Source organism: Poromitra crassiceps, assembly GCF_964638095.1.
Source record: "Poromitra crassiceps genome assembly, chromosome: 10".
Classification (NCBI taxonomy): domain Eukaryota; kingdom Metazoa; phylum Chordata; class Actinopteri; order Beryciformes; family Melamphaidae; genus Poromitra; species Poromitra crassiceps.
Window position 1 is genome coordinate 35,729,220 of NC_139631.1, and position 14,862 is coordinate 35,744,081.

General features: G+C 45.1%; 1 protein-coding gene across 1 annotated transcript in view; it reads right to left on the minus strand.

Moving 5' to 3' along the window:
* LOC310784413 (netrin receptor UNC5D-like) overlaps window positions 1-14,862 on the minus strand; it is a gene marked incomplete at both ends in the record, with an annotated part of 226,600 nt that overhangs the window by 58,071 nt on the left and 153,667 nt on the right. Inside the window, 2 exons of the mRNA XM_083645416.1 lie at window positions 1,883-2,050; window positions 4,333-4,513. Of these exons, the coding sequence (XP_083501542.1) occupies window positions 1,883-2,050; window positions 4,333-4,513 (349 nt within the window). The remainder of the gene's footprint in view (window positions 1-1,882; window positions 2,051-4,332; window positions 4,514-14,862) is intronic.

The following is a 14,862-nucleotide window of genomic DNA, read 5'->3' on the forward strand; positions in this document are numbered from 1 at the left end:
AAAGTCGATGCTGTGCTTCACAGAGAAATCAATTCCCCCCGAAGCTTGCAAAACATCATAAGCAAAACATTATGATCTCATGGTGAAGTTGATCTTTGAAATTTGGATATAAAATGTCATCATCTCATCATTTTATCCAATAAGACATTTGTGTGAAATTAGACAATGAATTCAAGAGTTCCAGGTCACAGTGACATTGCTCTTTGACCACCAAATTGTAATCAGTTCATCCTTTAGTCCAAGTGGACATTTGTGCCAGATGTAGTGAAATTTCCTCCATTCGTTCATTTAATACAATGGTACAGATGTGAGGTCGCAGTGACCTTGAACTTTGACCACCATAATCGAATCAATTAATCCTTGAGTCCAAGTGGATGTTTGTGCCAAATTTGGGGAAATTTCCTCAAGGCGTTCCTGAGATATCGCGTTCCTGAGCATGGAATGGACGGATGTGAGGTCACAGTGACCTTTAACTTTGACCACCAAAATCTAATCAGTTTATCCTTGAGTCCAAGTGGATGTTTGTGCCAAATTTGAAGAAATTCCTTCAAGGCGTTCCTGAGATTATCGCGTTAACGAACATGGAACGGACGGACATGAGGTCACAGTGACCTTTTTGACCTTTAATCACCAAAATCTAATCAGTTCATCCTTGAGTCCAAGTGGATGTTTGAGACAAATTTGATAATAATAATAATAATACATCACATTGTTGAACGTAACATGTTTTCCTCACTGGCCCATTTGGCTGACTTTTTTTCAAATGACATTAATTAACATTAACATTTGGTTATTTCTTACAGTAGCTTATGCTTGGGGTCCCCAGGGAGTTGGGGAGGGGGGCGGCTCGAGTACATGACATTCAGTGTCAATGAACAGTACAACATGTGAAATTCAAAACAAGAGAGAGAGAGAGAAAATGTCTATATAATTGGGGTGGGGAGTAAGCTGGTGTGATAATCAGAATGTTATATACTGTAGGCTAATTAACCCTAAGTATAGTCCCACTGTCCCTAGAAACCAAACATGAATGTGTTTTGAGAAACATTTGTTATTAACCATCCAGTCAAGTTTGAACTGTATTGAATGTCGCCAAGCATATCAAATGAGGAGCAGCAATCATCTCAGTGCTATAATGCTATATTATCTGCTGTGAGACTGTGGGGGCGTATGAAGCAGCAGGCTGCAGCATGCTCACCAATAGCCAATGAGAGTCGAGCATGCTGCATGACACGCCCAAACCCGTATATGGACGCGGAGCAGCCAGGCAGCTCCGCTCTGCTCCACTGACTCAGACAGAGATTTCCACATTGAGTCTGATCTTTCCCCCGAGACCCATAAATGTCGTAAAAATAATCGAAAATAGCTCACCAACAGATACAAAAACAACGAGCATAATATGTGTTTAATGTACATACCAAGAACTGCCGCGATCAGATTTCTGAAACACGCATTTACATTTTTTTGATTTGTGTCTCCCTGGAGCTCGAGGTCGCTTCCCGACCGACGTCCTCAACTGCAGCCCGAATGTGGGCACTCGGGAAAGGCTTAGTAACATGGTGGAATGCCGGGGGGTTTCCTGGAGCCTTGGGTTTCCTTGGGTAATGTCTACAACTTTTTGATGCTTACAATTAGTCACATAAGACTCTCAATTACATAGTTGGAAGGTTTTGGTGCATTTTTCTTCCCAGGGTCTTTAATGACAATAACTCCATCGCAGCCTCCATTTCTCATTTCACACAATGGTGCACACACAGACAACTACCAGCTACCTCCTGCACATGGAAAAGAAAAGTTGTACCTAGATGACCCTTTTGTGGGGCTAGGCTTAGTTAACGCTTGAACATTATATCCATGCAGGCAGAGTTGAAGTGGGACTAACTTGGGCAAAGAGCATTGCAGCTAATCTTCTGGACAGACATGCCCTCGCAGAAAGCCCCGCCGTTGAGCGGCGCCGGGTTGGTGCAGGTCCGCGATCGCTTCTGGATGCCCCGCCCACACGGCACATTACAAGATGACCACTCCGTCCACAGGGACCAGCCACCATTCACTAGAGAGAGACAGAGAGAGAGAGAGAGAGAGAGAGAGAGAGAGAGAGAGAGAGAGAGCAGGAGAAAGTCAGACTGAGTGGAGAGGTGGAGCCAAGCAATACAGTACATATTACTTTACCAGAACTCCAGCATCTCCATCATATTATGCTGGAGTTGGAGTATTTACTGTAACACGAGCCGTAGATATTAATGATGATGTGAGGCTCCGAAGCACTGCAAGGCAACAATGCATAATGGCTGGGGCAGACCGCATTCATTGTGGTGGATATACAGCTCCCTCCTCCCTAGTTGTGGTGGGTATACAGCTCCCTCCTCCATAGTTGTGGTGGATATACAGCTCCCTCCTCCCTAGTTGTGGTGGATATACAGCTCCCTCCTCCCTAGTTGTGGTGGATATACAGCTCCCTCCTCCCTAGTTGTGGTGGATATACAGCTCCCTCCTCCCTAGTTGTGGTGGACATACAGCTCCCTCCTCCCTAGTTGTGGTGGATATACAGCTCCCTCCTCCCTAGTTGTGGTGGATATACAGCTCCCTCCTCCCTAGTTGTGCTGGATATACAGCTCCCTCCTCCCTAGTTGTGGTGGATATACAGCTCCCTCCTCCCTAGTTGTGGTGGATATACAGCTCCCTCCTCCCTAGTTGTGGTGGGTATACAGCTCCCTCCTCCCTAGTTGTGCTGGATATACAGCTCCCTCCTCCCTAGTTGAGGTGGATATACAGCTCCCTCCTCCCAGTTGTGGTGGATATACAGCTCCCTCCTCCCAGTTGTGGTGGATATACAGCTCCCTCCTCCCAGTTGTGGTGGATATACAGCTCCCTCCTCCCTAGTTGTGGTGGGTATACATACAGCTCCCTCCTCCCTAGTTGTGGTGGATATACAGCTCCCTCCTCCCTAGTTGTGGTGGTTATACAGCTCCCTCCTCCCTAGTTGTGGTGGATATACATACAGCTCCCTCCTCCCTAGTTGTGGTGGCTATACAGCTCCCTCCTCCCTAGTTGTGGTGGGTATACAGCTCCCTCCTCCCTAGTTGTGGTGGATACAGCTCCCTCCTCCCTAGTTGTGGTGGATATACAGCTCCCTCCTCCCTAGTTGTGGTGGGTATACATACAGCTCCCTCCTCCCTAGTTGTGGTGGATATACAGCTCCCTCCTCCCTAGTTGTGGTGGATATACAGCTCCCTCCTCCCTAGTTGTGGTGGATATACAGATCCCTCCTCCCTAGTTGTGGTGGGTATACAGCTCCCTCCTCCCTAGTTGTGGTGGATATACAGATCCCTCCTCCCTAGTTGTGGTGGGTATACATACAGCTCCCTCCTCCCTAGTTGCCAGTTCAATGTTCCTCGCTCTTGAATTAAGACGAATGCGTGAGAATGTGTGAAAGCAAAGGAAACAGCCATTAAATACAATTGCCAATGGCATTTGGAAAGGCGACACTGACTCATACTGGACAGGTTGGAGTCGACCACTTAGCGCTCTGACTGAAGGTATTTCCTCTGTGATCTTTCTGTCTGGCGGGTTTGGAATTTAGCTCAATATTTGGGAATGCTATCAAAGCTTGTGAACTCACATTGCTGGCAGGCCTCTGGCAAATACATATTTAATAAGCAACACTCCTGTTAAATGAGATTAAGACACAGTAGCTCATTTTCCTTTCATAACGTACACATTGATTTTAAATGAGAGGCAGTAAATTAACTCTTTGAATAATACATTCATCGAAATAATGGGAAACATTGTTCTTCACAGATACATGGAGATGAGTCTCTTAAACACTTGTGTGGGGAACCCAGAGTCTATTTTTATTTGAAAAATAGACTCTGGGACAGCCCTACCGTTTTTCCCGGCTTCCTGTACAGCGCGCCTCTCCTGCCACCGTCACTTAATTTTCCGCGTCCGTGCTCCACTGTTTACAGTCTAAATAACAACTTGCGCTGTGACTTTAGAGTAATTTTCCACTGTTGTTTGTCTATGCAGTTTTAACGTTATTAGTGAATAGCCGAAATGGACGCGGAAAAGCAAAGCGGAAGTGATGGAAAAGCCACCGTCACTTCCTTTCCCGTGTCCGTTTCGGCTATTCGCTAATAACGTTAACGCATAAACACACTGCATGGACCGCTGGTCCAGCACCGCGGTAAAAAGTCAGAAAAATAAATACTCAGTAAAGTACAGATACCTGAAAACCTACTCAAGTACAGTAACAACGTATTTGTACATAGTTACTTCCCATCTGTGTAATGTATTGTAATAGGCAAACAATGCAAGTGGAAGGTGGGAGCGTACCGAAGACGATCACAGTGGCTGTGGCACTGCGCCTCTTGGCCACGATGTTGCTGGCCAGGCAGGTGTAGTTGCCCGAGTCGGACAGGCGCGCCTCGTTGATGATGAGGTTGTGGTCGGCCCGGGTGTCGATGTTGACGTCCGTCAGTGAACTCACTAGCTCTTCGTTTTTCAGCCATTCCACCTGTACCACAGAAAGGACAAAGGCCAGAGATGGTTATTTTCCAAAAATGTAATATACTGTATATCCACTTGGGGGTTATTACCGGAACCCGGGCCACTGCACTCAGACAAGTTGGTGAATTACCTTTGTATCAAATGTTTATTAAAAGAATGTAGTTACACACAACAGTGAGGATACTTTCAAGGAATATTATGATGGACGGACATTTTTGGCATGCAGGCTTTCATTACTGTCTGTGGATGACATTCATGCTTCTGTATTATAATAGGGTAGTCTCATGTGATCACACCCAATGTCTTACATCAGCACGCTTCCAGCGACAAAGGGTCCGAATCACAACTCAGCATTTCCGTGTTTTGCTGTAGGAATTCGTATGGTAAAATCTGATTGGCTGGGCTGTTACTGAAGTCCGGCTCTCTTCGTGCATTGGTGCATCGTCCAAAAATGTACCGCCCCATGAGTTGCGTCACGCAAATAAGGAGATCCGTGGTTGGTCAATCCATATGTCTGTCACGCATTTTGTTTTGGTCTCAAGGGGCGGTCCTTAACCACTTGTCAAGACTTGTGCCCCAGTGTTAGCTATTTATCTACGGCTGGCTACTGCAAGACTATATGTAGGGTGTTTATGGGTCACAGGTGAAACCATTCAGTTCAGTCAAATCATATTGCTACCTATGTTCATAACAATACATATACTGTATGTATAAGTACAGTACCAGTCAAAAGTTTGGACACACCTGATTGAATGCACTATGTTTGTCATTCTTTTAAAAGCTTTTGATGAAATGCTTGAAATTCGTTTCTTCGACAAATAGTGAACTATGCCTATGTTTCTTCCCAACGCCTTTGCCTTTCCATCAAGGCAAAGATTGGCTACTTTAAAGAATCTAAATATTAAAGATAGTTTTGATTTGTTTTTCGTCACTAATGCCATTTGTGTTATTTCCTAGTTTTGCCGTCTACTGACTGGTACATACACATTTTCAATAGAGGTCAAGGATCAATAGGGTATGTATACTTAAGGTTTGTTGTAATTGTGTGCCATCAATCATTCTGTTAGAAAAGATGTCACTTGTTTCATGCTGGAGAGCTCATTTTGGAACTAATGTCTTCATATTGCTGGGTCAGAGCACATTACTGCAGCGTGCCAAATAACTGCTGGTCAATTGCATAATACACGATCACATCCAACCATACGGTCACAATCACACTACACTATCACATCCAACCATACGGTCACAGTCACATGACACTATCACATCCACCCATACAGTCACACTACACTATCACATCCACCCATACAGTCACACTACACTATCACATCCAACCATACGGTCACAGCCACACTACACTATCACATCCAACCATACAGTCACACTACACTATCACATCCACCCATACAGTCACAATCACACTACACTATCACATCCAACCATACGGTCACAGCCACACTACACTATCACATCCACCCATACAGTCACACTACACTATCACATCCAACCATACAGTCACAATCACACTACACTATCACATCCAACCATACGGTCACAGCCACACTACACTATCACATCCACCCATACAGTCACACTACACTATCACATCCAACCATACAGTCACAATCACACTACACTATCACATCCAACCATACGGTCACAGCCACACTACACTATCACATCCAACCATATGGTCACAGTCACACTACACTATCACATCCAACCATACGGTCACAGCCACACTACACTATCACATCCAACCATACAGTCACAATCACACTACACTATCACATCCACCCATACAGTCACAGTCACACTACACTATCACATCCACCCATACAGTCACAGTCACACTACACTATCACATCCAACCATACGGCCACAGTCACATGACACTATCACATCCACCCATACAGTCACAGTCACAGTCACACTACACTATCACATCCACCCATACAGTCACACTACACTATCACATCCACCCATACAGTCACAGTCACACTACACTATCACATCCACCCATACAGTCACAGTCACACTACACTATCACATCCACCCATACAGTCACAGTCACACTACACTATCACATCCACCCATACAGTCACAGTCACACTACACTATCACATCCAACCATACGGTCACAGTCACACTACACTATCACATCCAAGTTACCATACGGTCACAGTCACACTACACTATCACATCCAACCATATGGTCACAATCACACTACACTATCACATCCAAGTTACCATACGGTCACAGTCACACTACACTATCACATCCAAGTTACCATACGGTCACAGTCAGGCAGCATGGCCACCGATACCAAAGCCATTAGGCAGTCAAGAGAAGCACCATAACCAATTACCAGCAACCGAGGGGAAAACTAATTATGAATTACAAACTTAGTGACGCTTTACTGCTCCTGCCCTCGTAAGGAGCTGCAGAGCTGCATTTGCAAATTGCATTCACAGTGTGGCAGAATGGACCAGGATGGATTTATAGGGAACACGCAGACACCCTTATAATAAACAACACAATCTGGATGCAACAGGATGGATTTATAGGAAACATGCAGACACCTTGAACCTTATAATAAACAACACAATCTGGATGCAAACAGGAAATGCCTGCGGCTGTGCAAACACTGGGTAAATAGAAATGACACGCAGACCCCAGTGATGATGGATTGCAGGTATATATTGACACAAATAAAAATGATAATGAACATCATAACGCAGTAATCATTTTTCACATTCGGTCTGTTTTTCACACCTATTTGAGTCAATTGTACCACTGATGTAACCTGACGCTGCCAGATGGACGGTATAGCTCCACATAGTTTCAATAAACCAGTCGATCTGGGAATGCAGTAACCAGACCCGCTGACGGAGGCGGGCACTTTTTCCAAGCTACTTGGCAGGTGATTGGATGACCGATCTGTCTATCACCGCTGGTGGGTGTTAACTTCAACCAATCAGATCGCCGAAGGTGCCTGTGGCTGATCTCCGTGGTATTCATTGATTGAGTCCTCACGGTCGTAAAGTCACCTTCGAAGCATTTAGTTAGATTATAACGAACTAGTTGTGTGGCTTAGCCTTCCCAAATGTTGAGGGTCGTTTTTTAGAATTTAATACATAGAATTGGGAACGTTACATTCAATTTCATTCAGACTGCCTGTCACTTCCGCGGCGGCAGCCATGTTGACGAGTGAAAAGAACTACAAAGACCATGTACCCACTACTTGCCCAGACGAGCCTGAGCCCGCCTACGGCTGCCGCTGATTGGTCGGGCCGGCATGGTTCGACCAATCATCTTAACTGCCTGTGCATGACAAGATGGATATGTCGAGAGAATCTCTTTTGATCTCGCGAGGTTATCCATCTTGCAAGCAAGGTTACCACTGATGCCGGAATTCTTCTTATGAGTAGCATGATAATGGAGACTGAAGGCTCGCCTTGAAGACAACTTGGAAGACAATCTCCAAAGCCTCTCAGATTCTTCTTCCACAATTAAAAGATACCCTTTAGTGAGGGTTTCATCTGAGGAAGAGCATTTAGCATTGTTGCTAGATAAGAAGAGAGAGGGAAGAACGAGGGGACATGATTAAACTGATCTGTCACTGAAGGGGAGCCAACTGGTGGCACCAGAGTGCCCCCCCCCCCCCCCACACACACACACACACACACACACACACACTCATGTGTTTATTTCAATTCTATCCTGGGAAATCTGCGACTTGAGAGAGGCAATTAACGTGTGGCGCAAGCTGGCCCCCGCACTGTTTGAGGCCCAGCTGTACATTAGCTGTCTGACGGCTGCTAACAGCCCCGTGGTGATGATGAAAAGATTCACCAAGCAGAAGTGAGAAGAGAGAGAGAGCGAGAGAGAGAGAGAGAGACAGAGAGAGAGAGAGAGAGAGAGAGAGACAAAAAGAGGGACAGAGGAGGAAGGGGTGAAGGGGGCGCTGCTGGATGAAGGGACAAATACAAATTAGCCTCTCGAGTGTGTGGCGGAGGATATGAGAAATGAATTGCCTAATTGGCACATTTGTTTCAATTAAGACTGGGTCATGAGTGTCAGCCTTGACGGAGGGGTTTCCAGGGCATCGGGGTTTCCTCCCTGTGATTTCATTACTCGGACCACAGCCGGAGATCACCTCCTCGAGGCCCGCGCGGCTGCCGGGTTCCTCTCATCTGCTTCAGAGTGAGCGCACACAACGTACGCACGCTGCATCCAGATGACATAACGATGATTAGATGCTGAGAAGTGTGGCGGTCGAGGGGCAATTAGAGGACAGAGGAGTGATGTAAGGAGAGACACAGCAGCCATCATGAAGACTTATGAGGAACGCGCCCATCAAGATCAAACCCATGCCCTCGCCAGCTGCTTCTGCCCCCCCCCCCCCCCCCCCCCCCCTTCCCCGGTACTTTGTGCTTCTCTGCCCTGCTTGCTCTCTTGGTCGTTCGTTCAGGCCCCAAGGAGGATGCAGTGCAAACATGGTATACGCTGCCATATGAAGAAAGCAGCATTTTCTGCTAGTCATGCTATACTAGCTTTAGCATCGCACCGTCACAAGTCCAGTATAATTACTGCGTATCTCATCAACAATTACATGGATTAACCGCCTCTGTCGGGCCGCCCCCGGGGACATGGAGGAGCATGCCAGCGAGACCTGCTAAGCACCGAGAACGGTGGATTCTCACCACAAACCTATCAACAACACACACATACACACACGCGCGCACGCACACACATGCACGCGCACACACACACACACACACACACACACACACACACACACACACACACACACACACACGCACATACACACAGATGCCCACACACCAACACTTTGAACTCGCTGTGTCTCAGTGTGTCATACGACAGCAGCAGGTAGAGTGGAGGGGAGCTATCTGCCGGCTCTGTGCTCCCCTGCTCCAGAGGATAGATAGATAGATAGATAGATACTGTAGATAGATAGATAGATAGATAGATAGATAGATAGATAGATAGATAGATAGATAGATAGATAAATAGATAGATAGATAGATAGATAGATAGATATATAGATACTGTAGATAGATAGATAGATAGATAGATACTGTAGATACTGTAGATAGATAGATAGATAGATAGATAGATAGATAGATATATAGATACTGTAGATAGATAGATAGATAGATAGATAGATAGATAGATAGATAGATAGATAGATAGATAGATATATAGATACTGTAGATAGATAGATAGATAGATAGATAGATAGATAGATAGATAGATATATAGATACTGTAGATAGATAGATAGATAGATAGATAGATAGATAGATACTGTAGATAGATAGATAGATAGATAGATAGATAGATAGATAGATAGATAGATACTGTAGATAGATAGATAGATAGATAGATAGATAGATAGATATATAGATACTGTAGATAGATAGATAGATAGATAGATAGATAGATAGATAGATAGATAGATAGATAGATACTGTAGATAGATAGATAGATAGATAGATAGATAGATAGATAGATAGATAGATAGATAGATAGATAGATAGATAGATAGATAGATAGCTCGGAGGTTAACCAGAAAAGATATGGTGAGAACACAAAGTGGGACTGGTGTAGGTATGGATTTTACTCGGGCTACAGATTCGACTCGCCCTTCCGGATGTGCTCAGCTCGGGGTTCACAACAGGGTCTAACCCTAACCCTAACCCCCTGACGCTGATTCATATTTTTAATGTCTATCATGTCTGATAACATCAGTAGCTTAGCGTTAGCTTGTTAGCTAATCTAAAGCTGTCAGACATTTTGCCCACGTTAATCCCACGACGTGCCCGACGTACAGCCAATCACAATGCATGCCCGTGACTGCCCGAGCTTAAATTGCACCGACACCGGCATCGCCCATCCGCTTCCCCTGGTGCTTCCTAAATGCCACCTCCCCCCTGAGCTATGTGGCAGTGCATTACTATGCCACCCCGATCTGTCTTATCTTAACTAAATAAACAGACATTACTATTCCACCCCGATCTGTCTTATCTTAACTAAATAAACAGACATTACTATTCCACCCCGATCTGTCTTATCTTAACTAAATAAACAGACATTACTATTCCACCCCGATCTGTCTTATCTTAACTAAATAAACAGACATTACTATTCCACCCCGATCTGTCTTATCTTAACTAAATAACAGACATTACTACTAGCCAACGCTGGTGGCCTGTATGGAAACAGCGTTGCTCAAAATGGTTGAAAGTTATATAAATTTGGCCATTCAGTGGCGAACTAGAAATTTAATTATTTTTCTCCCATGTGTGTGTGTGTGGCGTCTTGTCTACTACGTGAGATTAGTGACGCGAGAGCGCAGCACAGCACAATAGTCACGACAAACGCCCCGTTCTCACGCTCATGTAAATCACAATGCGAGATTTCTCCACGTCATTCCCTCGTCCAACTTGCGATAAACCGTGCCATGAAATCCGTTTAAAATTTTCGTTTATGGGTTTATGGGATTCTTGTTAAAAGTTACTGCAGCGCAGGGCAGTGTATGTGACAGTCAGACCTCCATGTGAAGAGCTCCGCCTACGCAAAAAAAGTTGGTCTTGCTTTCATTGCACAGTGACGATATTATACAGTAGTAGCCGATGTGTTTAGAGCAGCTTTGTCACGTTGTCATGTCGTAGTATAGCATTATATTTTACATGTGCGCTAAACTGCGATGAGATTTGTTTGCGGAAATGACGGCGGGGATGAAAGTGAGGCTCTCACTTTGGTGCTGGGGCTCGGAGCTGATGGTGTTGCTGCAAACACACAATTACCCCTCCCTCCCTCCGGGCAGAGCGTCAGTGCAGCAGCTCCGTGTCCCCAGCGAAAAGGGGCACAGAAGACCACCAGTCGTCCTTGAGAGGATTCCAGCATTCGTTGTCTCTCAACCTAATTATATGGAATTCTGGACAAAATCATATCTAGGCTATAAAAAATAAAAAAATAAGATTTGCATCCGAGAGACCAAATCTCATCATAGTGCCCCTTAGTATGAAAAAGGTTGGGAATGATTTACAGCAACACAATGCCACAATTCCTTTTATGATTATAGTGGCGTTTATTGATAGTATTGTGTTACATAGGAGTTGGTAGCAAAATAACAGGCGATTGTAATAAATTAACAGGTGATTAACAGGTCAAGTGACATCATGGGAATAGGCTTGGAGTTGTGAGGAGCCGAAAGGGTACAGGGGGAGTAGGGGAGTAACTATCTTGAAATCCCATAGTCTTTGGTTCATCGTGACGTCACGACGTATCAAATATCCCATTCATTTGAGGGGGGAAAAAAAGCAGTGTTCCACCCTTAGAGGGCGCTTATGCCAGTTATGCTGCTGAAAAATGATACAAATGGCAGAATGGCAACAGTTTGGTCACAAATGTGGAAATTTTGACGAGCATTCTTCACACATCACCCCCAAAGTCATATATATTGGTTAAAAGCTGAAAAAAAGTGTTTTGGAGGTAAGTTCTCCTTTAACCAAATAAACAGACATTACTATTCCACCCCCATCTGTCTGATCTTAACTAAATAAACAGAAGGAGCTCCTGGCTTTGGGTTTGTGGGGGATGTAATTGCTTGGTTTAATAATGGATCTCATCATCTGCTCTCTTGGAGACTCTCTCTGACCTATGAGAAGATAACAGAAGCACCAGGCAGAGACTCTCTCTGACCTTTGAGAAGACAACAGAAGCACCAGGCAGAGACTCTCTCTGACCTTTGAGAAGACAACAGAAGCACCAGGCAGAGACTCTCTCTGACCTATGAGAAGATAACAGAAGCGCCAGGCAGAGGGACTCTCTCTGACCTATGAGAAGATAACAGAAGCACCAGGCAGAGGGACTCTCTCTGACCTTTGAGAAGACAACAGAAGCACCAGGCAGAGACTCTCTCTGACCTATGAGACGATAACAGAAGCGCCAGGCAGAGGGACTCTCTCTGACCTATGAGAAGATAACAGAAGCACCAGGCAGAGGGACTCTCTCTGACCTTTGAGAAGACAACAGAAGCACCAGGCAGAGACTCTCTCTGACCTATGAGAAGATAACAGAAGCACCAGGCAGAGGGACTCTCTCTGACCTTTGAGAAGACAACAGAAGCACCAGGCAGAGACTCTCTCTGACCTTTGAGAAGACAACAGAAGCGCCAGGCAGAGGGACTCTCTCTGACCTATGAGAAGATAACAGAAGCACCAGGCAGAGACTCTCTCTGACCTATGAGAAGATAACAGAAGCACCAGGCAGAGGGACTCTCTCTGACCTTTGAGAAGACAACAGAAGCACCAGGCAGATGCTAAGTACGGAGGAGGCAGGGGGTTGAACGGTGTTAAATGCTAACTTGGTTTTGAGTAGTATGGCAGCGACTTTGCGAGGCTCGACGGAGAACAGCTTGTAGCAACAGCGCAAAACATTAGTTGATTCCCCTTTGTGCCATAGTCTGAGCTGTCTACCTGAGCTACAGTAGATCAAGGGGATTCCTATAGGATTAAAGGCTTTCAAGGAAGTCAAGGAAGTTGAAACAAGCTTCTAGTTTGGTTGTTCATTTCACACTTTCTTTCAGAGCAACCTCTCAAAAGAAACTTATTATGTGGGCTTCACATGGACTCCTTCCTCGCAGGTTTAAAATATCTGCTCTGTGCAGGAGGAACTTGGTGTTGATTTATCTGAAATTATATGGAACAGGAGTCTGTCTGTCTGTCTGTGTCTGTGTGTGTGTGTGTCAACTCTGCTCAGTTAACAGCAGACACCAGCTGATCCAGTTTAAAGTCTACATTATTCTAAGCATAAGTAGGGCTGTGACGGTATGGATTTTTCATCATTGCGGTCACCGCGGCGTTTCTCTAAATAAATCATAATAATATCTAGTTAGGGTACTTTAAACTCATTGAGTGCCAGCCACTTTTGGAGAACGGACGCTCCCAGTGCCAGAGTTTCAGAGCGTTTTCAGTGATTTCTCGAGGCCCACAGAATATTGTGTGATATTACTATGTAAACACCGAACACGCAAAAAGAACAAGGAGACTCTATTGTATCATCAGCAAAAAAAAGTTTATTGATACCATTTTCCGTTCTTTAGTTATCAGCCGGAGAAGATAGGTCAAAAACAGCAAAAACAGGCATTTCCATCTAGAAGCTGAGATATTCAGCCTTTTGTGAAATGAAGCATTTCAAGCACCTTCACTGACTCTAGCTAATATTTTCTGATGTAGTGACGTGGTGTAGTTGTGTGCTGCCCTGCGTGCCCCACCCCCCTCTCCCCCCCTCAGCTGCAAACTCCTCCCCACACTAGTAACACACAGCCTCACAGCGTCTATTTTCGGAGTGCTTTTTGTGCGCCGCCTCCCAGGCAGCGCGACATGGAAAAGCCACACCGGACTGCAGGGAAAGGTTTGGCTTTTCAGTGTCGGCTGCTGCTTTTCTAGTGGCTAATCATGTGGAGAAACTATGCTGACAGACAGACAGATGCAGAGGGGCTCAGTTGTGGGAGCGGATTGACTGCTGTTCGCAGGCACCGTCAGCTCCAGCCAGAGCAATCTATATGGCTCTGGGCTGCAGCATGAGCGGTTTCTCTTTGATCACGGGGCTTTTTCAGGCTGTTTTCCGGACCTTCCTCTAATCTGGAGAGCACTGTCGCCACCTGATGAGTCCGTAAAATAGGATATACAGCTTCAATAGCTACAATATTTGTACAGGACATACATAAGGCTTTGATCCACGTCCCACCGTCAAAAAAGGCAATTGACGACAGCTATCGTCTTTGGCACTCTACGTTAGTATTCGAATTGACGACAGCTGTCGTCATTGGCACTCAATGAGTTAAACACTGCAGTGAGTGACTGAAGGACGGCCTGCCTGCTCACTGCGCAGCGGTTCACTCATTCAGAGAGCAAGGCTGAACTTTTACACAGTGACTGCGTGGAGTTTCTGCTGCTTGCTGGTCTGGACATGCGATCATCTCATCATCCTGATTCCCGTGGCCGTGAGTCTTTCCTAATTTAGGCTTTAAAAGCTCACGTCTTCAGAATTCTAACACACGAGGGTTGTAACCAGGGCCGTAGCTTCACGGGGGAAAGTGTGGATGATTCCAAGGGCCCTTGACTGACAGGGGCCCACACAAAAAAAAATAAAAAAAAAAATAAAAAAAAATAACAGTGCACCTGAACGCAACATACAAGATACCCGCTGAATAAGTGTCCAAATGTTCATGTCATTCTGGCCAATACTCTACTTCTGTTATAACATTTCAGTCTGGAATATGGAATATCTTTCAATAATCTTCATGACTAAAAGGCTAAA